Below are 27,089 nucleotides of genomic sequence, written 5' to 3'. Positions count from 1 at the left end.
AACGATAGATCACCTATTGGCTTATTCCACTTTTCGCATTGTATCTGTTTTTATCAAGCGCACCTAACTATTGTGTTCATCATCTCCTGTTAAGATACACATTCGTTAGTGCACTAACAGATTCATCTGCTCTGTTGTTGTGAGTTTTTGGTCAAAAAACTGGTTCATAAATGTTTAAGATACTGATGCTTCCAAAGTCTTAATGGCTTACCGTTTCATTCTCATGTAAGTGTTTCTTGACTTGTTTGTGACGCAGAATCCGAAGACTGTCTGAGTAACCCGAACACCTCGGACGACGGAACTTCTCTCACCCAAGGATTTTATGAACGCTTCTTCTGGAACCGTAATGTAAATCTTCTTTGATGGACTTATTATCGTTCGGAACCGACCTCAGTGACGTCGGCAATGATGTGGCAATTGGCACACATCATGATGAGCAAATAGTCTTATTCTAGAACTTTTCCGAAAGGAAGACGAACAAATGCAGAATGTATGGTGCAATACTACTGACCTTGAAATATTTCCAGATCGTAGGCTGTCAGCATGCCATCATTTTGCGTAGGCTGAACCCATGAAAGTTCTGCGTGATTGACGCCGACAAAGGTAACAACGAATTCGGGAACTGCGTCCGATACACCCTCTTTTGTCAGAACGTAGATTGGATGGCTGTAAACAGGCAAGAAAGTTAAGAACATTAGGGACTAAATTCAGTCAACAAAATTAAGACAGATCCTCTTATGCAAGCAAAGTATATGATATTTTTGGACTCATTGTACAATGCTGCTGAACGAGCGTATTGTCACTCATCTTTTCGACTATCTTATAGTGAGATCTCTTGTGAATAAGAAACTTCCCGGAGACGGGGTGAATATATGATATTTTTTGGACTCATTGTACAGTGCTGCTGAACGAGCGTATTGCCACTCATCTGTTCGACTGTCTTATAGTGAGCTCTCTCATGTGAATAAGAAACTTCCCGGAGACGGGGTTAGATACCCTTACAACTATGTTATTAAGGACAAAGTTAGGTTTCCGGATGTGTAACAGCTCTTGATGAGTGAGATGACTGCAACTGATTCACGATACAGCTGACCGAGATATTTGTAAACAATGTACAGCCGCAAGGCACAGGGGCCTCAATATTCGGACCCGATCATATTAGATTCCTCGCCCGCTAGCCTAATTTAAGCAGCAAATGTATACGGTGAAATTTACTTCGGATCACCTAGAGCATGCAAAAAAGACAAACAAGGATATTTAGATTCTATCACTCCGGTCATGATACACCATTCTAAAGTGAATTGTGTAAACTGAGCTAGTTACCAGAGGGCTTAGAAATTCTACTGGTACAACATACATGAGCGCAAATCAGTGCTTGAGCTTCAGTTGCAGCCTGTGCATAATCTTCCGTTTAAAAGACAAACTAATACGTCCTAACGGACGTCCTAATTTGCATAGTCGTGCTATGTCATACGTTCATCCTCCGAAAAGCTCTTTGTCGAAGAGAGTTCAAGAACACAATCCCGTGTCTTTAAGTAGTAGCTGAAATAAAACGGACTGAAATGCAATGGCATCACATCTGAACGAAATTAGTCAAGCCATCGGTAGAAAACACACCATCATTGTCATCTATAATGTACCAATCACGACTTGTACGAACCATACTATCACTGACCTCAGAGGTGATTAAAATTTGGCCCTGTGTCCACAGATTTACGTCCATAGGAAACTGGTGTGACCTCTGAACTTGAGCTGGAAAAAATCCGGTTCCAAAAACTTGGCTGATAGTGACTTTACTCACTTAATTCCGTGACGTATTGACCCATTTACCCCTTTTCAATTCCCTTTTCCTTCCACTAAACGTGACGTATTGACCCATTTACCCCCCTTTCAATTCCCTTTTTCTTCCACTAAATATTATGTGCCTTTGGTTTCACATGACCTTTTCCCGTGATTGCTGGTAGAACAAATCTGTTATGTGTTAGCCAAGACGTGCGACAACTAAAAACCAGCGTCCTGACGTTAACTTCATAACTTTCAAGGATATATTCAACCACTATTTCATATGCATCATATGCTATTTTGCCTTAACTTACCTGAACTTATTTATGTGTTGCGTTGATTTCAAAAGTCGTTTCAAGGATATATTCAATCACTATTCCATATACATCATATGCTATTTTGCCTCAACTTACTGGATCTTATTTATGTGTTGCGTTGATTTCAAAAGCAATAAATATTTCAAAGAAGGAAACTCACCTGGGCATTCCATTATACTGAATGTTTAATACACTGACTGTAATTTTGAGTTTTGTTCGTCCTGGCAAACTTTCTAATTTAGCAGTGTAGGTATTGTTGGATAGCACAGTTTCTGCATATTTATCTTGCAGTTTGTCCACGCCCTGTGGAGAAAACGAAGTTTGGCCGGAAGCCGGACTGGTAATTTGAACTGTTGTACCAGATTCACTGAAGCCTTCCAATTTGCTCTCCACAGGTGAAGTTCGAAGATTGGCAAACATTGATTGTCCTGCGGAGAAAACGAAGTTTGGCCAGAAGCCGGACTGGTAATTTGAACTGCTGTACCAGATTCACTGAAGCTTTCCAATTTGCTCTCCACATATGAAGTTCGAAGATTGGCAAACATTGATTGTGGCGGTTCCCTTACAATAAAATCCTAAATGAAGTACAGTTTTACAACAGTAATGCTCTCATTAGAATAGGGTATATAGTTCACGTAGATCATTCTGTTTTACTCACCTGATGCACTTTGTAGAATTCACAAAGCTCATTGGTTAATACGGCCTCACACCATTCAATTCGGAAACCCCTGAAATAACCATGAACTTTCTGGTCCAAACCGGGCAGTGGAAATGCCGCCCAACTTAGGACAACTTCTTTGGACCCTATATATTGAACTTCCGGTGGTTCCAGGCGAAGCTGTGGAATGTCCTCTCCAGAATGGCCAGTTGTGATCAACGGTTTTAGGACTCTTGTGCCCATGACATTTTCGGTCATCAGGGACACCTGAAAAGAATTATTTCTATCAGAATGAACCCATTCCGTTGCACTGTTACTCTGATATAAAATTTTAGTCGGGTAAAAACAGTGGTCATTTTTACCTCACATACGTTAGTTGAGAAGCTCCAGTCACTGGAGTTTACGTATCACTTTGTACACCTATGAATAAAGTTTGAGGCACTACGATTTACGAAGCATCCAAGAAGCAAACTCATTATCGTCTCAGATTTAACGTAAGCAAAATAGGTAGTGTGTTGGGCGCTATCATAAGATGTCAGTTTGTCACTGATGAAAAACATCAGTGTTGTTGCGGCACCTGTTACAAAACAATAGGTCCTTTATAGCAAGACTTTACCATTGACTACCGATAGTTCTATCACATCTAAGTATTGCAATACAGTTCAGTGACAAGTATGAATTTAGTTGCACATAGGAAACACTCAAAGGACACCAACGTACCATATATTTGTATTTGAAGGTTATCAATCACATGGAAAACTAGTGGATGGTCTGAATGTCAGATTGGAAAAATGATATGAAATCAACTCACCTCATAAGTACGGAAAGTTTCAATAGTCCATGTACGTACGTCCGGCACATAGCCACCTCTTGGCTCCATAACTATGGTGAGGCGATCGAGAATCAGTTCTCCTGTGGACCAGTCACTGACAACGGTGGTGTTTTTCGATGGCTTGTTTGGTCCGAACCGGCAGTCAATACATGCAACCGTTATTCGATAAACCAGTCCAGGCCCATTGTGTTCTATTGGCGGAAGTGGCTACCAATAAGGAGGGAGGCATGTGAGGATTTGGGTGTGTAGCTGATTGTAGCAGATCTATGAAATAGACATACTCGCTCCGGGATCTTGGACGCAAAAAACGTACACAGCACACGGTACACGGGGAGGGAGGATATCAGGAATTGAAACTAAAGTAGAGCCCAACTTACGCCGACGGGGTATTTTTTGTTGGACACTGTCATGTTTTTCCATCTCCTATTTCTGTCGTGTGCTCTTAGCTATAGTCTGTACCAAGGTTTGTGGATTACCTAACTTCATAAACGCTTTCCACTCATCTACACGCAAAGACGATTCGAAATGGTTGAAAAGTATTACCAATGTAAATGAACTCATCCAAAATTGAAGACAACTTTTGATGTCCAGAGAAGCTCGGTAGACATCCTTATTTCGGCAGTGAAACTAGGTAAATAAACTATATTCTCTGAGGTGCCCAAATACGTGATTATCTCAGTCACCGTTACCCGCAATTATTTCCAACAAAACGTCCTGTGAAGTAAGCGAAATCTGTCTGGTGAGGATAAATCATCGCTAAGGTTTTGGGACAAGAGGTTTTTCGCCACACCTGAAGTGGGGCGTGTAGAACATGAAAATTAAATTTGACACTTCCAAGAAGTAAATAAATTCAGCTGCAGAAATAGATTGGAAGTTAACGTGGAGATATAAATTAGATACGTGTTCAAATTCACAACTTTGTTTAAGTTGACCAACAGGAGAAATCGCTAACATATTCTCAGGGATTGGAGGTCACGTAGGGACAAACATGCGGTGATCAAACTGACCGGTTCTTTATTCACTGGCTACTAGGAGGACAACTCTGTGTATTAAGTAGATGGGTTTTCGGTTCCAAGTAGAACCTGTTCACGATGATCCCCTTTTTGTCTTGGCTGAATGTCCCATCATCCGATGTTGTGTTGATTTAACACATTATACCACTTATGTAGACTTCTATATTCAGCCTCCAAACGTATTCGTCGCTGCACACAAAACGTTAATTGCAGACTTCCAAAGTCATTGTAAGCTGCCTAACTTGCCTTGTGCATGTTCCTTGTCATTATTTGATTCTTACTGTGAGTGTCGTACGAATATGTCCTACTTGAGGCGGATCAGCCCGTTTGTTACTAAGGCAACCGTGGATTACCTTAGTCTATTAATGGTAATCTACTTTTCAAAACCACTGTGCTACAGACACCCAAAAGCAGTAGTTTTGTCTAGTTTTCCGGGCTTTTTCCCTTGTATCGTTATGTCTTTCAGTTAGTGAAGTAGTTTTATACAAAAAAATGGTCTTTTATGGTTCTTGAAAGTTTAGGTACTTTAGGTTCACTTTCAAGATCGTGCTAGCATGGGAACTTGATGGGAACATGGCTTGCGCAAAAGCGCCAGTCAAACGCAAGATGAATTCCCAAAGCAGCTCCATGCCAAAAGACTGAAAACAGTTGACGGAATGTATGCGATTTTCTCGATTTCTGTCAGTGGCGGTGTGGGTTATCGCCAAACCTATCCTATTCTCTGTGCTCGTTCCCGGTTGGACACTGGAAACCACTAATCAGTATTCTTTCAAATGATGACAGAGAGAGGCGGAACGATGAAAATTGAGCTGTTTCCTGGTTCATGAGTGTAAAACATCGTTCCTAAATACATTGTTTTAACCGTAAATTTAGTCTGAATGATATTTCCCAATGTCATTTTGCTCGCATCAAGTATCGTAGAATTTTTTGTATAGACCCGGGCTATACTCAGATACTGAGGAATTGTCTAGTGATAATGTTGGTACGTTGTAACTTCTTCCAAAATGTTGGTCGTGAAATTGTTTATAAACGTTACAAGCTTTGTGAGAAACATCATTAACAGCATGCAATTTCATTAGCTGGGTAGTCGAAGTGCGGAAGATTCTGATAGTTGTGTTTACTCAGGGTAAAGTGCTTGCCGGGTTCTCGCTTCGCACTTAGTGCCCTCGCATAGAAATACTGCTTACATGGTTCTCAGGGAGGATCTGACAGGTTGGAAACAACCAGTTTCCTACAAGATTGAAGCCATCACCAGTGTAGTTCAACCCTTGCATTGAAATCATTCTGCTGGCGTTGGGTGGAATTTCGGTGGCCGTATGCTATCTATGCAACATGTTTATGAATTGCGGTATAATTTACAAATCACTGGATCACAAGTAAAATAAGTTTACGTGTATCAAATGAGGTTAAGCCTTTGTTGTAAAAAATAACATATTCAGAAAGTCCGTTTTTCCCTGTGTATTTTCTGACTGTCTCAAGAGAAATTTACTGGGGGTCAGAGCTTTTTTTCACTAGACTTTGTACCTGCGTGTGAACAATAATGCCCAACAATCCCAACGGACAATGGAATTGATAAAAAATCATGTCCCTTTGTCTACTATATCATTGTTGCTTAAAGACTTGATCGCTGCATACGTGGAATATTTTCCAAAAATGTCGCATACATGTATATGTAGACCAAGGAAACAAACCAAACAATTCGACGTGCACCACCGAAATATTATGTAATTTTTTGGCGCTTGAAATGACATCTGCCTAATAATAATATTCCTATTGATTGAACGATAGCACAAGATAGGCCGGCACATTTACCGATAGTTGGACCGATAGTTTAACATATTGTTATATCAGCTTATTTTGATCCGCCAGCTAATAACATGTGGGTCCAAAGTAACCACTCATTGATCACCACAATTAAACGTTGTTCTCGTTGGTCATCTCTCGTTATTTGGCGGGTCACTCATGCCATTCTCTATCCATTAGCGTTCTGTTTAGACAAGAAGGATACCTTCAACACGGACACAAAAACAGAAGGCAACCCGCTGAACATATTTCTTCATTATGGAGGTGTTCAATTTATTATCTTCGAAGCTATCTGGAGGGTCACCTGCTTTAAACTTAGTTATCATCACTAAGAGGTAAATCTGTAATCATATGCCTACGCGCGTTTTAAGTTTTGGTCTTACATTTGCGGTGAAAGTTGGACTTCACTTGGGTAGCCCACAAATAGCAATGCGAGATACAAATTCGAATTTAAGAGGATCGGCCATAAATATTCCAAAGTCTGACGAACAGATCCCTGCCTGGAAAGTCGTTCTGCTTGATACCGACTTGGTTATTCTGGATAGTAATTCTAATATTTTCCGTGATTCTCTTTTTGGGATGAAATTGTGATTCATAGTTAGTCGATTAAACAGCTTCTTGGGAAGAATAGAGCCTACGTCATTTGCTACTGTTTCGTCATCCTCAACAGTTAAATGTCATACGTGGCAGAATCTTCGAAAAATTTGGTTCATTCGTTAAATATGCAGGTTAGCTGAGTCGAGATTTGTAATCAGGAAAGTAATTAAGAGGAGCTTATTTGGCATCAGATAAGTTTGCACAGATGTTCACACCATGCAAAGGCTCATTTTGGAAGAAGCTGAAACCCGAGGCTTTGCAAACAGTGCAAATATCGTGCCCGCTACACTCAACATCATTACGAGAACTATGTTTAATGGATATAATGAACTTTTGAATTTGCTCCGGATTGACCGTTTATAACCGTTTTTTCAGCTGCGGATTTCCCGCTCGACGTATATTTTCAAGCATGGTTGAATATTTCTCTCTAATTACCCACGATGTTGGACTTTATAGAAAGGCACGGCGCGTCCTCTTGCATGATGCGTTATGCATGAACAAAATATGGACTCGAGTAATGTTCCGTTGGAGAGACTTATCTTCCTGTTCTGGGATTCACATCCCAGTCTGGTCCAAGAAAATTGCATAAGCCGTCAAATATTTCAACCCGAATAGATTACTAGCTGTACCTGTGGTACTGGAATATTTATCATACACACTGGCGAACGACGATCAACAGATTTAAATTTGATCGAAAATTTAGTTGCCTTTTCCGCCTAAATATATTTAAATGACATTGAATCCAACTGGAGATAAACAAGTGATATTGTATAAGGTTTCCGGTTTGAACACACATCTCCTTTAAGCTCATGGGCACAAACTAGATTTTTTGTTTTTGGCATTGCCGGAATTCAAAAGTGGTTGTCGTTTGACTGCAAGATTGATCGGAATTTACCAGCTTTACCAGTCGTGCGACAACCAAATCAGCCAAATCGAGGTACTTGGTTTTGCGTTCATTCATTATAGGCAATTCTGTTTAGATATTTCAACAAATTGTTTATTATGGATGCATCTGATTTTGTCTCTTGAGCATAGTCAGCATTTGCAGAACACTATTTGAAAAATGGCTTCAGTATTCGGTTCTGTGTTCTTCCCGAAAGGCAAGCATTTTAGGCTGCTTTCAAAATGATGCTTCAAAAGGGTTCTGTTTGTTCACATCCCGGGCATACCGACAGAAAACCCTTTAAATGCACTTTGAAACTGTTCGGTGTCAGGTAAGGGGACGTTGCACTGTCCATTAACTTCTGCAAGAATGTAACCCAAAGTCACATGGTCCTACGGCCCCACATAAATGTTCACAGAATGCCAAAACTTAGAGACCAGCAACAATGATAAATTTTACTCAAGCGGATAACTACGCGGACCTAACTGTCAGTCGAGAAGTTTTTGAGTCTTGTTACCAAGCAGTAGCTCCAAGTGCACGACTTCTGATTACATTGCTAAACGTGTAATGTCACTGTATGTATAGAATCTCCAAAGGGGATAACTACATCATTCAAATTTTGACATGTAGGATGCGTTTTGGAAAGCACCCTCACTAATTAAAAATGACTGTCCGTCAAATGTGATGCAAATTCTTAAAACACACAAGTGCTCCATCAGAGATTAGTCTTATTTGCTACACACCAGATTGTTAAACTGATTCCAACTCTTGCCTAAGGATTATAGTTCAGCTGATCGAATCACTCAATGTTTCGGTACCTCAATCGCATGTCAAATCAATCCACGTGTTTTTTAAACTGTGCAGTCCATCAAATTCGGCGCTGAAATTTCGCAAGACTTCGTCCAGTTGGTGACGGGAACGATAAATATCTAACATGCTACTGTACATTAAAGTGAGTAGTCTACTGGCTCTTTCCTGTTCTGTGCTTTGAAACATCCTGACTATCATCTAAATTCCACTGGTTACAAAAGAGATTTAGTGAGGCATCCGTACTTATGTCTGATCTCTAGTAAATCTCAAGAAGCGAGTTCAAAGCTTCAAGGTTAATACAAAAACAAGACGAAAATCTCCGACTGTCGGCATGCCACATTCCGGACGCATTAAATAAACTTGGCTACTCTATTTGTCGATTTCACTTCTCTGACGATGAAATCACACAGCAAGATTCCGGTAATTGGAACCAATGCTGCTAATAAATGTTCACAATAAAACCCACGTTCTCAGGAACACAGTGACCTGGGTTTCAGGTTGTATTGCTTAAGGAGACGTAAAGGCATCAACCTGATAACTCCTTTTAACGTCTTACGTTCGACTGCATCAGTTTGTGAAGTAAACACAGTGTCTTTATGCAGATTAAATCCATTTGTCCCAAACCGATTACATCTGATGAGTTGGGAATCTAGTTCCGGGAACATCTGCTATAAAAACAGATAACGTGAAAATGTGGGATATATTAAACCTGTTGAGAGATTCAGGGGTATAATGCTGCCATGTATATGGCCATATCATCAAACCGGGAAATATCATTTCCGATACACAAGATCACCAGTATTTTCGAAACCCGCGTCTGACGAAATGAAAACGTCTAGCAAAATTAGTTAGACGGATGTGCAATTTTGGCGTATAGTCTATTTAAAATAAGAGAAACCAACTTCTGAACTCACGTTCCATCGAATAACCAAATTGTTTGGTTTCGTTCCATAGACAAACAATGTTTCCGGGAGAGATTGAACCGGTTGCGGTGGGATGTAACACATCTCTTCCATTTGACCATCAAGCGATGGTGCGACTGCGCTGGATTCCGATAAACCTACTTGATTTTGTAAACGAATACGAAAATAGTAAGTGACGTCAGCGTACAGGTGGATGAATGCAGTGTTGAACTTTGGGTTGAATATTTGGTTGGATTCTCCTTGTGTGCGAATGAGCTTTTCAATGCGGTTCACCAAAGTTGCGTTGGATATGGCACTAGCTGCAGACCAGCGGTTTGCATGGATACTTATCTTGGCCGCATTTCTCGCAGCATCCAACATCTCATGGGTTGGTTTGCCGAGGAAAGACTTATCCCCGGTAGAACGCTCGGTTTCGCTTGTTTGTAGAGTTGCGGAATAATTCACTGGCCTAAATGTCCCGGTCACCATTTCTATATGTGTGTTTTCAACGGGCGCGTTGTTGGCTGCTCCTGGAAGCCAACTGAGCATAGCAAAAGAACCATAAGCTCTTGTGTTCACACACTTAACTGCCACTTGCGTAGGTGGGCCAGGTTTGCCTGGAGTTAGAAATCGTGCAAGTTATCCAGTTGAATATTCAATCAGTAGTTTTTTTGAAGAGAATGGAATATTGATTGCAAGAAATTATCTGGGTCGTTCAAAGTTACCTTCATCGTCCTTTCATTCACAGATCGTATTACCAAGAGTTTGATGATGTCTTTGAATGTCACCGAAAATGGTAACAAATATAATGGTGCTTGTAATTAGTAAGAGACCAAACACGAAAATGTCAAAAGTGTTGCGAGCACTTGAAGACATGTCGGTTTTGTTTATATCAAATTTCACGGCACGCCAAAAAGTGATTGCACATGAGAGGCCATATATTAAAAGCGTCTTCTTAGTGAATGCTTTACTGGTTCCCGGTAGAAAGTGTTTTAGCTTGCGGATAAACCTGTCCGCCTGTATGACAAATGTTGCAATCATGGTCAAATTTCCAATCCCTAGAATTGCTTTCTACCACTATTATTGTATAGATAAGTATGTACTGTCAAAGACTTTTCCACAGTTTTAGTTCTTTTGTGAGTTCATTTGTGTTTTGATTAAGGCGTACAGGTACCAGATTGTTAGACAATTACCTGCGTAAGTACACGCATTACTGAACTGTTTTAGTCTCCAACCTCAGCCTGCCAACTGTTAATGATATCATAATTGCTCAGCGAACGACATCCAATTTTTACACACTGGTTTGCAACTTGGCAAAAGACATCTTGTTTCCCGTCTAAGTGAGCATTAGCGAGTTATGGGGTGGTTAGAAATTAAAACCGATGAGAAAAACACGATGTAATTGTTCATAAATAAATGAAGCAAAAATGGCTCTTCAACCTGCAACTCAGCGTTTTACTTTAAGTAAAGCTAGTGGACCACTTATTTTGACGGTACAAACAATGAAAGGCTACCCGTTACGTATTGCCATCTTCAGATACCCGAGAATAATACCTAGTTAACTTCAAGCGTTATCCGAGTTTAAAACAAGTTGGATTACGTCTGGTGAGTGGTACGAAAATCGCTTCGCTTTGATATCACCACCAATTACCAGGTATTTTCTCGTTCACAGACTGTAAAACTACTTTTCCCTCAAGTAAATGATTGTTCATTTATGCAGTTAGCCATAAAAAGAATAGCCAAACGAGCCTGCTCTGTTTCATCGACTTGTTAAAGTACATCCACACCATACGACAGGCCAAACTATAAGATATTGCAGAGCGCTACATTGAACCACAATTTAAACTCAAAGAGTAACCAGTCGTCAGCCACCTTTTCATCGTATGTGGATGATTCTAATGTTATTTGGGAATAGCTGGCCAAGATAATTTGTCATATTATACGCTGATTAGTGAATTTAATGTGAACAAAACTATTCCGTCCATTTTTTGTACGATATTGAACTGAATCAAAGATTTCGGATCAGATGGGATTTTTAATGACATACGAATGATGACACATTGAATGGTAGCACGCGGAAGCGTGTCATTACATATAGTGCGTGGATTGGATTTGTTACTATTTGCTGAGAGAAAATCGGTCAAATTAACTGTGTGTACCCACTGAAACGACGCAGAAATTAGACAGAAAGTCGGTCAACTGAAGTCTGCCACATCTGTTAGGCACCGTTTATAGAGCCGCACTGAGCAGTTCAGAGGCTTAGTGACCAAAAGTGCTGTTAATTCCACTCCATTTATATTGCCTACAAGGGGGGCCCGAAAGTGTTTTCATGTCCTTAGAGTTGAAACTACGAATTTCGGGAAGTTGGACAAAGAGTAAAAACACTGAAGCTGAGACGTTTACTGAATTTTGAGGAAGATTTCGTGTGGGTCACTCAATCCTTCGCCAAACACTCTGTAATATATGTGATTCCCGAGGCCGAATAACTTTCTTAGATGGAACAACGACATTTTTCGCATCTTGACTTCATTTCGGAGAAAGCGGCGCATTTTTCTTTCGTACGTTAAACCGCGTCTGACAGGCACGACTAAGTGAAGCATTTATGAGTTATTTTTTTAGAACTTCTCTAAACAGTACGCCATATCTTGAATCACAAGAATAATTGTTGAGGCAGACTGTACAGCCTCCCTGGATGACAGCCCTTTTAAGGCGCGGTTGAGTTCAAGATGATATTACGATAACGTTTTTCTTCAAGCAAAAACGTATTCGTACCTGACAAAGCTACACTGCTAACCTATTGCAGCCGGGTAACAATGGTTAAGGTCAAATTTGCCACTTTCATGAACTAAATGTGAGGGAAACTAATAAGAGTTACGCGGTTTCAGTGTGCCGGAAGTGCTCTCATCCGAACGTGTATTTGCAAAAGTTACTGATGAGTTCGGATGGCCAAGAATCTGGACAAATGGATCACACCAAAAGAATTAGATAGCCCGGCCTTAATACGTAAATGGTGTTTGTTACCTCATGTCTGCTCAGAAAGTGGTCTGTCATTTGCTTACAGAAAGTTAAAGCCTGCACTGTGTTTTGTTCGTTGCAAGGGATCACACCTACTTCTTCAAGAAAATAGTATAACACTTGCCAAATTCACTTAAAGTAAATATAAAGTCATTTATTAGGCCTTTTTTGTCCATCATCTAAGAAGGGCCACTGAAGGAAATCTGGGTAAATGGCATTGATCTTTACAGGTAGAATTAATACTTATATAAATGTCAATTTCAAATGCTTGTTACTACGGCCTGCATGGGCTGGTAGTTTGGTGGTGTAAGTGTGTTTCTTTCCACATTTGAAGATTCTATCATAGAACATTTAGGCATACTCAGAGAAGTGAAACCAAATTAAGCGTATCTCATATATGTAAGCTCTGGTTTTTAAGTCGAATGAATGAATGCGAGTGTATTAAGAAAGATGAACCAGTAAATTATCACATTTGAAAATCGAAATGATTCTAAAGCACGGAAACACATTTCGACTAAACTGGCACACAAAAGGCCGCCCAAAAGTTCACCACTCTTTTATATGAAAATCGGTCTAAAATTCACAAAATGTGGGATGATATGAAAAATCGTAATTTTTTCGACAGTAATTGGTGAAATAAAAATGGAAAAACTACAAAATAATTTAAGTGTTGTTGTTTTAACGTATCCCTCACAAATGGCCTAAAATGAGGGAGGCAGCAGTGGCCGCCCCTGGTCCACATTTCCAGCACTCTTACTGATCTTGTCTTTTTTCGCCTAGGTGGTTTGTCCTAGAAGGAAAAGGTTGTCCAGTCGACCTCCATCACTTACTCAAACTTAGTTTTAAGAAACAGTGGAACGTTTCCACCCGGAAAAGGACTAAAATATTTCGGGCACGTGTAAGGTGTATTCAGTCCTAATAAGTGAAACGAGTTACCTAATTCTTCAGATTGGAATTGCCTTTTACATCATGGTCAGACATGTGGAGTCGTAAGCGACCGGCTTACACATGGTCGGTGAGGTGTGCACTGAAAGGTCGGCGGCATTGTTTCAACAATTTTTGAGGCGGTATAAACAACGGAATAGGTTTGTCTGATTTCAACCCAGGCGCGCCTTTCCATGATGTAGAGTCTTTGATATTCATCATATAAAGATGAATTGTTTAATTACTTCCACCGGTCATTTCAATCGCTTTCTGTTTTCTGGCTTTCAGTTGGACGATTTTGGGGTATCGAGAACTAGTCAATCAGAATTCTGGTTTTCGGCGTACCATCAAAGTGTTGCGATTAGATAATGAGTCAAGATTATACCTGTTGTCGTGAAGCAATCTTATTTTAGCTGTGGGCTTTTACTCAGTAGTTCCTGTTGTTAAGGCCAAGCAAATTATACTGTAAGGCATAGATATTCCATTCGAATGGAGATGGCAGCATAGACAACGTAGCAAGATATTATAGGATCTGCACAAGCGAACACTTTCATAGTGAAAACAGATAAAATTAGAATGTGGAAGAAGATGGAAGACTATGCAGCATGATAGAAATTGTGCAACTTGTGAATTCATCTTCATCAAAGAATATTAGTTTTCACGATCCAGACTGACTTTGACGTTGAAATGTCATTAAAGTTAGTGATTCACATTATCAAAATCTCCCTTACAGCACTTCGTCTCCTCATCCCTGATTGTATTCAACAACATTCATCATCAACCACTGGTTGACGGTACTTATTGGGGATCACTGAAAAATGTCGGTTCTGTAGGTGTGTTCCGTTATTCTTCTCATTAGCGCAATCTTAAATAAGCTAAAACTGAATAGAAGTCGTTCTCAAAATGGCTGGTAGCGTGGTAAAGTATTGCCAGTAACTGCTACCTACCTTCAACCAGCAGAAAAATGCTGGCGTTGTCGCTGTCCAGTCGACTCCGGGCAACGCATGTGTATAACCCACTATCGTTTGGAACGGTTTTAGCAATCGTAAGAGTACGTCCGTCCATAGAAATCGTGAGTCCTGACTCCAAGTGATTCACCTCACTAGGTATTGTTATATTGTTCCTGTTGTAAAACGTAAAATGCTTGTAAAAATAAAGAAAACGAGCCAAATCTAATGGGTCAGGTAATGGAAGACACAGGTATCGGCTACAACAGTCAAGTATAAGTTGAAAGTTTGACGTGACGTATATCAAACATTATTTCTGCCATCTGACTGCCAGACAACATATAAAACGAAAAATGAGGTTGAGTATTTTCTACATAACAATTACGTGAGTTATGCTTTTGTAATCTTTTATGTGGTCCAAATTTGAAACGTATCTTGCTTTTCTAAATGATTTTCCACGTTTCGCCATGTCGAACTAACACCGTATTACTACAGAATTTTTAAATCTTGGAACTCTTCTGTTGATCCCAATAGAAAAGAAATTCTTTGAATCTCCAGTTTAAAATTTTGTTTATTCTCCGCTTAATTACCATATTAAGCACGTCAATAACATTTCCATAAGCACCATCACCAGATCTATCCCACAGTTTTGAACTGCTGTACTAATAGCCGGGTTGCGAACATACAACTAGGATTGTGTGTGACATCGATCTTAGAAAAGGTTTTCAGTTCCCTGAAGTCCAGGATTTGCTCAAAAGGCGATCGTCAATCAACTTAAGGAGTGGTTTTGTATACTCATTTCATGAATTCACAAACCCTGCAGAAATAAATGGCCAAATTTATTTATGCTTCGAAGGGTGTTGGTTAATTGAGATGACGTGATTTTGTTGGGGCGAAGCCCGGCTCATTTCACTGAGACAAATTTGAAGATGGAAGGAATGCATTTACAAGGATAGAAGGCGACAGGCAGACAAAATAATATTACCCATAATTGAGGCAAAAATCTTCTTATCAGTAAATCTATTCTAGGACAATGCTAGAAAACGAAACCTGTTGTGAAACACGAGACGTTTTACAACATGTTTGCTATGATAAGGTTTGCTATCAATTTACTGTACCTAGAAACGCACTGTGATCCGCGTTTCTAGGGTACCTTAACACATCTGCAATCTAAAATGAGTTGCTTAATATTTTCCCATAGAACAATGACCTAAATCTACTTGGCTTATATGTCTGTCCATATTTCTGTTCAAACATAGCGCAATAACCCGACGGACATCCATTCGATGTGCCCTATCTCCTTAGAAGGATTTCTAACTAAAGACTATAAACAAAATCGGTCAACGACAAGGGCTTAGTCTGCAGACTCGATTATCTTCACAGTTAGGCACTTTGAACTATTTGGAAATTGCTACTGCGTCAATTAATATCCAAAGTACTGGAAGCTGACTCCTATTAATTCGTCTACAGGCAGCCATACTAAACTCTGTGAACGGTTAATTTCCTAGTATTTCCGGACTCAACACTCTTTAAGAAAGGCCAGAATGTTGTGTGCGCATTTTTTGCGTGACTATATCGGTCGTTGTGGCAGCGTTTGACTGCATCTTTCCTTCTCCTCTATACCTGAAGAGAGTTGAACGGCTTGTTTAGTTCTGTATGGTAGGTTTGATCATAAACCTTTTCACAAGCCAAATTGGGTATATTTAGTTTGGTGGCGCAACTACGTCCGTTCAGGCAAAGTGCAGACCATTAGTCCATCAAGCATTTACCGTTTGGCCTGGCAGGCCTAAAGCTGAAAAGTGACTACATTACAAACAACCCCAAACACTGACACAAAACCTCCGATTCTCACAATTCAAGCAATTTAAGTAAGTGTGATCTCCGTCTACAAATTTGAGATGTAGGCTAAATTCAAGCTGATACCATAACAGTTGACCCCAAATATCATATAAATATACTATCTTAGAACCGGCCAGTGTTTTCTCCATCAAAATTTGGTTATGATCTCTCCGGATAGTGGGTAAAATTTCGGTGCCACTTATGAGAAAGGGCAGGCAATGGTTGCGCGACACACCGCCACAACCTTACGTTGTTACTCAGTTTGGTTTCTCTCAGTTTCTTCAGGATAAGCTTAACTCAGAACGCTCGGTCTTCTCTAAAGCAGTGTTGATTAGGGCACAACAATTAACATTGTAATCACACAGTAAATTGAGTGGGACCATCTTCTTACTCAAGGACTGCGGCTACCTCCAAATTCTTCATACTAATCAATCGCAGATTTTGTGTTTTCGACTAATGTCTGCTCTACACCCGCGACTTACATCATGCTGTTTCTTCTTCCTCTCTAAAGCTTCTTTAAGGTTGATTCTATGTTTTTGTATTCATTTTTCCTAAAATCATTCTTGAGGTCCACCACGGAAGGGCGAGAAAAATTGACATCATCAAAGGATAACCAAGTATATGAAGTGTATGATGTCTTTGCAGCGAAATATTTAAAGTATTGTAGAGTGCTGCCATTAAGCGACGCATTTCGTGAGGAACAACTGCTTACAAACAACTTCTTGTCATCACGTACATATTTATCTAACACGATTCACATCATTCTGAAATACAAATAGACCTCATGAAAGCATACCTCATCCAAGTCATCTGTAAGTGCATCATTTCCAGAGGATCCGTCTTTGCTTCACATGTAAGTTGAATAAAGCTCTGCTCTCTTATTCGGGTCATATTGTTAGTTTTGTTTTGCTGCATTTTGACCACCAAGCCACCGGTTCGTACAAACATCTGCGGCCCGTTTGAAATATGTGTGGCCTTACGAACCACAAGTCGACCGCTAGCATTGGTGCTGCCAAAAGGATTGGACGCAATGCAACTGTACAAGCCGCCGTCCGAGATTGTGACTTTCTGAAAGCAAATAACATACAGGGCATCTGTAGGGTTACTGACACATAGCTGGTTCAAAATACATTTAAAATAGGAACGGGTGTTTTTGTTCGGAGAATCACAATGGATAGGCCCTCTCAGGTTCCCTGTCATAGTTAACGTGTCTGTGGCGGTTTTGTAACCACTAGGGCTTATTAGGTAGGTTATCTATTTCTGGTTGAATCTGCAACCTCTAGCCTCTGAAGAACGCTGTTCACCTCAGACAAACAAATCGGCTGTCCAATATTGGCATGAGGATAGAAATAAGGCCGCATAAATGACTGGGAAGCAACAAAACACCGTCGCTGCATCTTCAAGCTTTCAAGGTACTTTTTCTCGAAGTAACCAATACCAGAAACACCACGAAAAGCTACTGAGGCTTTTTGCCCCATATTGTTATCAATATTCTACCACCTACCAGATGAGAAATTCCCACAGCTGTTTCAGTCGCCGGTGATCAGTAATGCGATTCCAAGAAATATTATGTAACTGATCTTAGAATATTAGATTCTTATCATCACAGACAACTGAAATCTACATTTTCTATAGGATCACCGAATTCAGTCCCGGTAGCTACGTGAACTGTAACATCTTCATTCAGTTCGGCGAAAAAATTTTTTCCGGCCTATGTCAAAATATCATTTTGAGGAAGACTGCGCACCTGTTAGCTATAAAGTCCGCACGTGACTCATCAAATCAATGGCAGGATTTTCAAGTAATATTGAGGGATCTTGGGAAGAATCGCGCGTCCGTGATAACCTCTGACTGAAGAAAACACTCGTTAGATTCCTGGGTTTGTTGTTAGCTCAGTGCCATATTGGGAAATACAGACCTTCAGGAAAGTCCCCTTTGCAGTAAAGCCTGACATTTCTTCAGTACTTTTGCGCAAAATAGGTCCTCATACGTAAAGATTCTCTAACGGGAAGCATCACATTGCATCCACAGTGAAAATATGTGAGACGACAAGACAAATGCCTACTTCAATTATCAAGTTCCCTGCGTCCGTTGTATGGAATCTCTCCCTAACATAATGACCGGACGTGATCAGCAAATCTCGTAGTAATCTTTCATTTCTTCTCCATCGCATATTAGCTCGAGGTGCTCCCATCGACTCACAGTACAGTGTAATGGACTGCTTTTCTGCCACTAGATTTTCAGGAGCCAGAGATCGAGTGATTGCAGGAGGTTGATTCCAAATCTTGACGTATGCGTTGGCTATGCGCCAGCCATGGGTATTATTCAGCTTGCACTGGAACGCAGCGACATCAACAAGATTGGAATGGTTCAGATAGAGACTCTGAATCAAAGAAGAAGTATGTCATGAACAGATACACCTAAGTGTTTCTCCAGCGTGGACGTTTTGTGCATGTATACCCCTATTTACGTGTACATATTTTCATTTCCGGCATAAAATAAGTAATCAAAATGTACCTGGAATATACTAAATGATTGTCAGACAAAGCCTTCCTTAAAAGCAACCTTGTGTTTATTTCTGGTATATTTCAAACACATTCTGCCAGCTAAATCTTACATGATGTTGCTGATCAACTGTAAAAATTCTTATGATAAAGGACAAGCAAACTGGAACGGTAAAATAATCCTTTGTTTTAGTATGCCCACATTAAAAACAGAACACTTGCAACAGGAGATTCCATTTTCTGTTGTTTTCTCCTGTCTGAATTCGAGTGTGCGAAAATCCATTTGAGTTGCCTGGTTTCCTTAACTTTCTTATCTCCAATTTGTTTCCGATTAGCCAAGCTTTCCACAGTCTTTGTGGGAGTGGTTTGTGCAAAACTACTAAAATACACATCATTAGGCCACGGGAATGAATCAACCTAAGGGGCGACTCCAATGATATATAACATTTTGATTTCTGAGTCGTACTCGACTTGTGAGATACACGCATGGTTGACAATGATACTTCTTATTAGGAATTACACATTTCTCACTGTAATCAAAACCCAACAGTGGAACGGCTGTGGCAACTAGCAAACTAATATTGCATTGCTTTTGACTATAAATGGGCAGTAAGATCGATGTATCGGACACTAAAGCCTTTTATGTGGCAACGTAGGGAGTCTGGATTTGTCCTGGTAGCATTACTCACACTTTCGATGTACACAACGCATCTTGAAGAATTTTGTTTTTCTGTTGAATTTTTCTGAGTAAACGGCCGCACTAGTTGGTGATTTCAAATTTTTGAACCATAGCAGAAAATAATTGATAAAGCTGTTTGTTACCAGTGCCGTTTTTCACGTTATACCATGCTGAACAAACGTAATTTCAAAAGCATTGACGTTTTGAATAACACAGAGAAGACAGTTTATGATCAGCTACTGACATCTACCGGTAACGCTAGTATTCCGGCTGGTTCCCACATGATTCCATAAGTGGTTAATTTTAAAAAAGTAAAAACCATTAACCGTTGTTGAAATCTGATAGTTGTCTATGAATATTATGACCCAAACAAGCAGTTATTTGGTTGTGTTGGCTTGCTGATGAAATTAGCTCCAGAAAACCGACCAATCAGATTAGGAAAACAGCGTTTGGAAACCAGCGATCAGGAGAATACGATAGACACGTAGCATATTGTGAGTGTTTGATTAACTACCCGATAACCTTCAGATGTATGGGTTATGATCACTAGTGGTTTGAGCCGTCTGTGTGATTAAATCGAATAAGTCTATCATAGACAAGCTACCACAGATCATCCTCATAGATACACAAATCTTAAATGCTGTTGCCTTGCTGACATATGTACAGAATAAAGCTCACTAAACGAAAAGCGAAGAATGGACTAGGTTTAAACAGCTTTATAACCTTGCGAAATGGTCGAAAAGAAGGTATCCACACATTGGAATCACATGATGAACTATCTAAAATCCCTTTTCAGAAAGGACCCCATCAGGAGGACTATCACGGCAGCTTTTGTGGGCCTTATATTACTTGATACCACCAGAAAAACCACAAGCCAACTACATCCAGGTAGTCCGACTAGGAATTGACATGGTGCTTTTTCCTGTAGGGCTTCGAGTCAATCGGAATAGCGCGGGAGTCTGTGACGCTCCACTCGATAAACAATGTAGCTTTTGGTAAATAAGTGACGAGGCTCTCGCATTGTTTATCTGATATCCTCTGCCGGGTAGGTGGGCCAAAATCGAACAGTTGGTCGGACATTATCGAGATTTGGTCGAAAATTGTCGAAATATATTTAGACATTGGTTTGGATTTGTGCTTTCTATTTTCGTCAAGTTATCTGTTGCTGAAAGAGCAAGCAACTTGCTAAAACGTCTGGAGCTGGACTCCCCTATATGTAGTTTGACGGCGTGACACGTAATCTGGACGACTGTCAACGCTGTCTGATTTGAAGTTTTTTCCACTGGCTGGATCATTTATCATGGAAAAATTTGTATATTGGGGACTTTGTACAACATTTCTGCCGTCAGTGGTCTGCTCTCCATTATTACCTTCTAAGCGGTTCATTGAAGCTGTAACTTTCTTCTATGGGATTTCTTCCCATTCGTGGCTGAGTCGCAGGGGTAAATTGCTAAAATCCACTTGGCATCAGCAAGTCAAAGTCGTTAAACTTGGTATTGTCCAATTCACGTAAGGTTCGCTATAGGATTCTACAAGAATTATCATGGTGAGTTATACTGAATAAAACCTCAAGAAAAGAAACTCAGTTTCTCTGTCCTATCTAGCAAATAATATAATATCTGAACATCTCCTTCGGTCATCCACATTCCCTTGAACTTTTCACTTTACGCTGGTGCTTGAATTACCTGTTCATATACTTTCATAGTTTTACAACTGTTTTTGAAATCTTTTATTAAATTAAAATGGGATAACGGCAGATGTGACTGGGAACTTTAACGAAATTTAACCTTTGTCACTGTTTTCCTAGAGGGAAACGTCCAAAACTCCAAAACTCCAATAATACGTGGTCACAATTTGTTGATTTATGTGGATTTATTTGATAGGTGATTCTATGCAGGCTTCTGTGCCCTGGAAGCATTCGGGGCATCATACAGGCATGCCGTACTGCATGACATGCCACATTTAAATTCGAATATCGGATAGCTTAAATCAGCTTTCCAAGCTGCATCGTAGATAAATAGTTTCAGTCTTCGAGTGCAATAATCCCGTTGCGTAAAAAGATTGAAATCATTTAAAGACAGCACTGTCATCGGGGTTCAAGATCATTAGTAAAGTATGAATGGTGGATTATCTCCAGTAACTTATAACATACGCGTCCCACGATATCTTTCCGAATATAAACGGCTTAGGTCAAATCAACCCAGATAGATAATAAGTTCGTCTTCCCATTGATGCTGATACACTACAGGTAGCTGTCAAACTCCAGCTAGCTCAGGTTTTAGAGCAAGAACTTAATGACAGTCGTCTCAACTGCTTCTGTGTAGACATGAGTAGCTTGGAAATATCGCCGTCCGCGTGCTAAGCATAATAGGAATATTAGCTAGAAAATGTGAGCCATTCATCCCTTCTATGGTCAAAGTATTCCATAACGGTCTCTAAGACAGCAGCAGCTGCGAACTTTCAGTGAACTTCACCGAAAAAATACCAAGGCGATTCATAATAAATTGACCAGAACATAAAGCGATATGCCTAATTCAAAGTTCGACACATTTTCAGGAGCCGAATGCTTAAAATAAATGATAAATAAATGGGCTACCGTCCCTTCCAAAAAATGTGACGAACGATGTGAAAACGATGTGACACCATACGGAAAACATGCAACTCTTAGAACGGTAGCCTAGAAACTTTTTACTGAGTGTTTTATCTCAGCGAAACATTCTCGTAATTCGCAAGGTCCACACTACAGCAGCAATGATTATAAAGCTTACCTCAATGGAACATAATAACAAATTACTTAGCAAACTTTAGCAAGCCTTACGAGAACATGATTCCCACCCTATACCGACAAATGATTTAAAAGAAAGTTACGCGAATCTATGTATTTCTAAAACAACTTTGCAAACTTTTGTGTGTATGCGCTTGAAAAAAAAACATAGGACACGATAAGTTTTCCAAAAAAACATTTAGTTTTTATTCTGTAGAGAACATTTGTACGTGACGGTTTCTTTCATGATGACTCTCAGATAATATAAGGAAACCATGGCAAATATTTCTGTTGTGCTTCACTTTCGGCATGGTCGTGAAAGATTAATGTTCATTTGGTTGACAGGCTCACGCAACCGTATATTGTGCCGACAACAAAAATAAAAATCTATTTAAATGGGTTTATGTTAAAAACAAAATGAACTGTGTGTCCAAATATGCTCATGGTGTGCAATAAGTACCTTACGAGCTATTTCGACCTAATTGAACTCAGCTGTTTGGAGTTTTGTGAGTTATAACTGCACAACATCTGCCAGAGTAATTTTGTTTAGAAACTATCCTTAAAATTGTTACACAAATTATATCCCTAGACTGGTTTGGCCTAATGATATAATAAAATGACCGCAGCTGTAGGTATGACGGCTAACTGAGTTTTATAAAACTAACCGGAGAGAAAAGTGATCATCAGGATTTCCTGCCTATTTTGGCTAGTGCCTCCGAATGCTTATGAAACCAGATAACAATCATTCCGGATTTGGGAACATCTGCAAACTTAAATGTACTAAAGTTACGTGAACAAAAGCTGATTATTCACATAGCTGAATATAATACGTTACAGTAAATTTAGTCGCGGAGGTACAAGAAGGAATCTCTTGCCCACCAAATAGATTTAGACAGATATCATTCTATGGAACTGCTGTTATATGGGTAAATACGGAACGTTAAGAATACCACTTTCTCACCATTCTATTTCGTCCCCAATCTAACTTTATTTATTTTACTCTCTGCCGGTGACTTGGATTTTCACAATGAAAACACCAGCAAATGCCAGAGACAAAATAAATGAAACTATCCGGCGTTACCATCACTGGTGGAATTTGTTTTAAGTGATAAACGGCACATTAAAACTTCATTTTGGCTGGCCGGTTAAACGCAATCTTATCTGTGCTGTAATTGGTGTGGAAATCATGTGCCTCCTGCCCCTTGTGCACGTTTGTCTGTGCTAAATTCGTGCATGTAACACGATCCTAGAACTGAGTGTGCTATTTCGTGCTTGGGCCATGTGGCATAAATAAGTAATGAAATTTTACATCATGGTTCAATTTAGAAAACGTACGTATACTGCAGCACAATCTCTAAATACATGCGCAAATACGCAGCGCTTAGTCAAATCATGTGAGGTTTTCATGACAGCGTTGAGTGACTCGCTTTTTTGTCCGGCCAAATTTATCGTTCAGGGGTGACCCAAGCGAAAAGATCTACACGTAACACGACGACTTGGTCCGAAGGTCGGGTGTGAAACATTAGCACAGCGTAAGACGCGCAACCCCACAAAAGCGTGACAGTCACATCAAACCCAACTGAAATGATAGTACGTTGATCCGCCTGTGTTGGTGATGCTGTGATGTCAGCCATATATTCCATGAATAAAGGAACGCACTTCTCTTAATATAATCGCCTAGTAGCTATCAGCACGTTCACTACAAACCAACAACCAATGGCTGTTCAAACTCAATTTGGAAATGACCTACCGAAACCGCTTTCTTTGAGGATCTATGCGATAAGTTTGTTTTTCCCATTTGAGAAACAAACCTGACGTGATGGAAGACACTTTCTTTTCTTTTGCTGAAACAACATTCTATGCTGATATGCTTTTAAATGGGAGTGACCTGCCAAGGAAGAGATGATCATAACCGTCAAGCCGCCCGGTCCAAAAACGTTCCAGATGCACGTTTTGACCAAAGTGTCATTGAATCACTTGTCACAGTAATCCCTGTGGTTAAATAAATCTTGGCGAATAATGAAGCTAAAAAGGGTTCTATTCCAGAATAAACAGCCTAGAAAAATGCGCTCGGTTACCATCCCGAGTGAGGTTTACCAATTTGCAAACTAAGGTTACTATATAGAAACAACGACGGAGCTTTCAGAGAAGATATTAACATCGGGCTGTCATCACCCAATAGCGGAATGTGATTTCTAGGGTTCATTTAAGAACTCGCGTGGCACCCACCCTTAATGACACTGATGGAATGGCCAGCGACTGTGTGTGTTCTATGAAGAAACCCCAAAAAATGGAATTTGGCTGATAGTTCGGAAGGACGTTGGCCATCACCTTCAGTAGAATCCTGATATTATTTTATATGTAACCAGTTTTTTATTAGAATATGCCCTTTTTAAGGTTGTCTGGTGTGTAACACACATAAACGCTTGGATCTTATCCAGGCCACTTTGTTCAATCTTTTGCGTACAAACCAGACTAGCATTATGGCGCCAGCATAAATCACCCACCAAACACTCACATACCCATAGTTAACTTAAAAATTATTTGGCTGGAACCTGTTAAGAGGAATCGCTATTGGCTCCGAGGTACGGAGACATAAAATTTGCAGACGGCAATTTTAAGCAGACTTGCTACCATGGCTTAAACTGGCTTCAATTGTTACATTTTCCTGGTAACTTTCCTTCCATTTTCTGCAAGTCACCACAATTATTTGAAGAGTTCCATCCGCATGCTCAAATAGATGTCCAAAACGATCGAACCTGGGGCGTAGCTGACCGAAAGTTTGGAGGAGATTATATAGGCACACTCACTGAGAAACGCAACACAATCTAATCCGAACTCAGAGTTCCTGGGTGTTCTCGGCACTTGCGAAGTATATTTTAGTGCTTTGTGTTTCACTGATGAAATAGATGCAGGATTATTGCGTTTTATGTGATCATATTGCAGGCTCAATTCTGATCATAAGGGTCAATGACTCTATGAACAAATCTCTCTCGAACAAACGTCCTCAGTTATCTTCAGGAGGCTGTGTTGCGGGAAAACGGGGATTACACAATGAAAATTCACAATTGCTGTGCTACTCCGAAACTATTGTAGAAGGAATCACCAACATTTCCTGCGGTATCTTAGCTGAAGCTGGTTATAACAAGACGATACTGATTCGTAGCTTGTCTACGGAGAATTTCAACATACCTGGCCAATTATTTGTCCACGGTTCATCTCCAGATGATCATCGATTGGTTTTGAGTTGAGCAACCAGGTCAGGGTCGCGGGTGGCCTGGTCCATTCGGGATCGCATGAGCAATTTAAAACAGTTGATCCGTAAATTGGAATAATGGTATTCCTCGGAACGACCGCAAAGGTTGGTGGACCTGAAACAGAACGAAGTCCTATAGGTATGAATTACCTTGTGTTGAAATGAAGACAGGTACCGCAGAAGCAGTTGAGCTCATTCTGAAGATTAGCCACTGCCTAGTGGCTCACAACATATTTGAATACCTACAATCTCACCTTCAACAAGCACTTCGTAAGTGACAAACGGTACAATTCTTGTGGATGAAGCTTGACCTTCTCTGATTGAGCAACGATATGCTCCTTGGTTGAACGGTTTCACGGACGGAATGAACAGCTCGGTGCCCTGATGACGCACCACAATGCCTTTTGATTTGTAAATCTGCCAGGAAAGTTAAACAGTTTAATTCTAAATAAACACCAAATATAACTCGCGAGTTATTGAATGAAAGAACTTATTTTACTTTTCCTTAGTTCGTGATAATATTTCCGCCACGTAAAAACGTTTCGACAGAAAGCTAAAAATAAATCATCCGCAGGTTCCGGTAGCCTAAGCTATGCAATAAGCTTGAGTTTTTGCACCAGTGGATGTACGTCCTTTGGGCCACCTTACACATACATTGTGACATCCTCGTGTGTCTACGACAGCAATGGAATTACGTTCGTTTCGCTAAATTCGACGGTGATTGACATGTGCCATATAATTTTAATGTACCTACTTACATTTTTAATGAAACATGATATGAGCCGCATGTTTCTAATAGGTACATCCATCAATATTTTGTTTAACGACAGTTAGATAGTACCATATGATACGATAATTTGTCAATAGGGTATTTTTTGGAAAAAAGGACGTATTTTGAATACAGTTTTAAGCCTATTTTGTGGAAACCATAATGTGCCCTTCAGAGATGTTTTGACCAAAATTTGCAGCGTATGCTGGTGATAAGTGGAGTATTCAGTCGAGGGAACAGTGAAAAAATTTCGATTGGCCTTCTAAGTAACTGCCCATTGCTGAATGATGAAAAAAGATTTTCCACCGATCAAATATAACCTGGACTACATAAGATGGCGCCATGCACCACAGAAAAATAAGGAAGCCAAGACTTGCTCAAAAGTATAAAGTTAGCAAGTGAGCTTGGGGTTCGGCTTTCGGTTAGGGGTATCCATTCAGTGAACGAGTCTGTCGTGTTCTAGCTAAGTTCGCTCATTGAGTTCCTATAAGGATTTGACGCGCCGTGGACTCCGTTCAAGGAAAAACCAAATCCCGATTCACCCATCTAAGTTATGTCTTGTCGTTGTACAAAGGTCCAAACATTTGTAAGTAGGTGAGAAATATGCCTATAGGTGGCATTGAACAAGCGTTTTTGGCCACTTGGTTTATAAGGCAGCAGTCCGATAAGTCGGAGAAATAATCAGAACAATCATTTGTAGATGGGTTCACTCGATCAAGAGGCTTGTAACTCAGGCTTCTACGGACTTGGGTTAATGGCCATTTATTGCTTGCATGTAAATGGCTGTATAGGATT

The 27,089-nt window shown here is 40.0% G+C and overlaps 2 protein-coding genes across 2 annotated transcripts in view; one reads left to right on the top strand and one right to left on the bottom strand.

The window, feature by feature from the left end:
• Positions 1 to 27,089, top strand: part of T265_07524 (hypothetical protein) — a gene marked incomplete at both ends in the record, with an annotated part of 160,071 nt that overhangs the window by 75,749 nt on the left and 57,233 nt on the right. The gene's annotated exons all lie outside the window — the stretch shown is intronic.
• T265_14313 (hypothetical protein) overlaps positions 1 to 27,089 on the bottom strand; it is a gene marked incomplete at both ends in the record, with an annotated part of 49,085 nt that overhangs the window by 21,328 nt on the left and 668 nt on the right. The window contains 11 exons of the mRNA XM_009173091.1: positions 512 to 666; positions 2,260 to 2,527; positions 2,563 to 2,674; positions 2,758 to 3,024; positions 3,569 to 3,796; positions 9,610 to 9,758; positions 14,484 to 14,659; positions 17,119 to 17,390; positions 18,388 to 18,705; positions 25,462 to 25,640; positions 25,780 to 25,942. Coding sequence (XP_009171355.1) covers positions 512 to 666; positions 2,260 to 2,527; positions 2,563 to 2,674; positions 2,758 to 3,024; positions 3,569 to 3,796; positions 9,610 to 9,758; positions 14,484 to 14,659; positions 17,119 to 17,390; positions 18,388 to 18,705; positions 25,462 to 25,640; positions 25,780 to 25,942 — 2,287 coding nt within the window. The remainder of the gene's footprint in view (positions 1 to 511; positions 667 to 2,259; positions 2,528 to 2,562; positions 2,675 to 2,757; positions 3,025 to 3,568; positions 3,797 to 9,609; positions 9,759 to 14,483; positions 14,660 to 17,118; positions 17,391 to 18,387; positions 18,706 to 25,461; positions 25,641 to 25,779; positions 25,943 to 27,089) is intronic.

Source organism: Opisthorchis viverrini (assembly GCF_000715545.1).
Source record: "Opisthorchis viverrini unplaced genomic scaffold opera_v5_172, whole genome shotgun sequence".
Classification (NCBI taxonomy): domain Eukaryota; kingdom Metazoa; phylum Platyhelminthes; class Trematoda; order Opisthorchiida; family Opisthorchiidae; genus Opisthorchis; species Opisthorchis viverrini.
The sequence above is the reverse complement of the archived record's forward strand: the minus strand, read 5'-3'. Positions and strand labels throughout refer to the sequence as shown.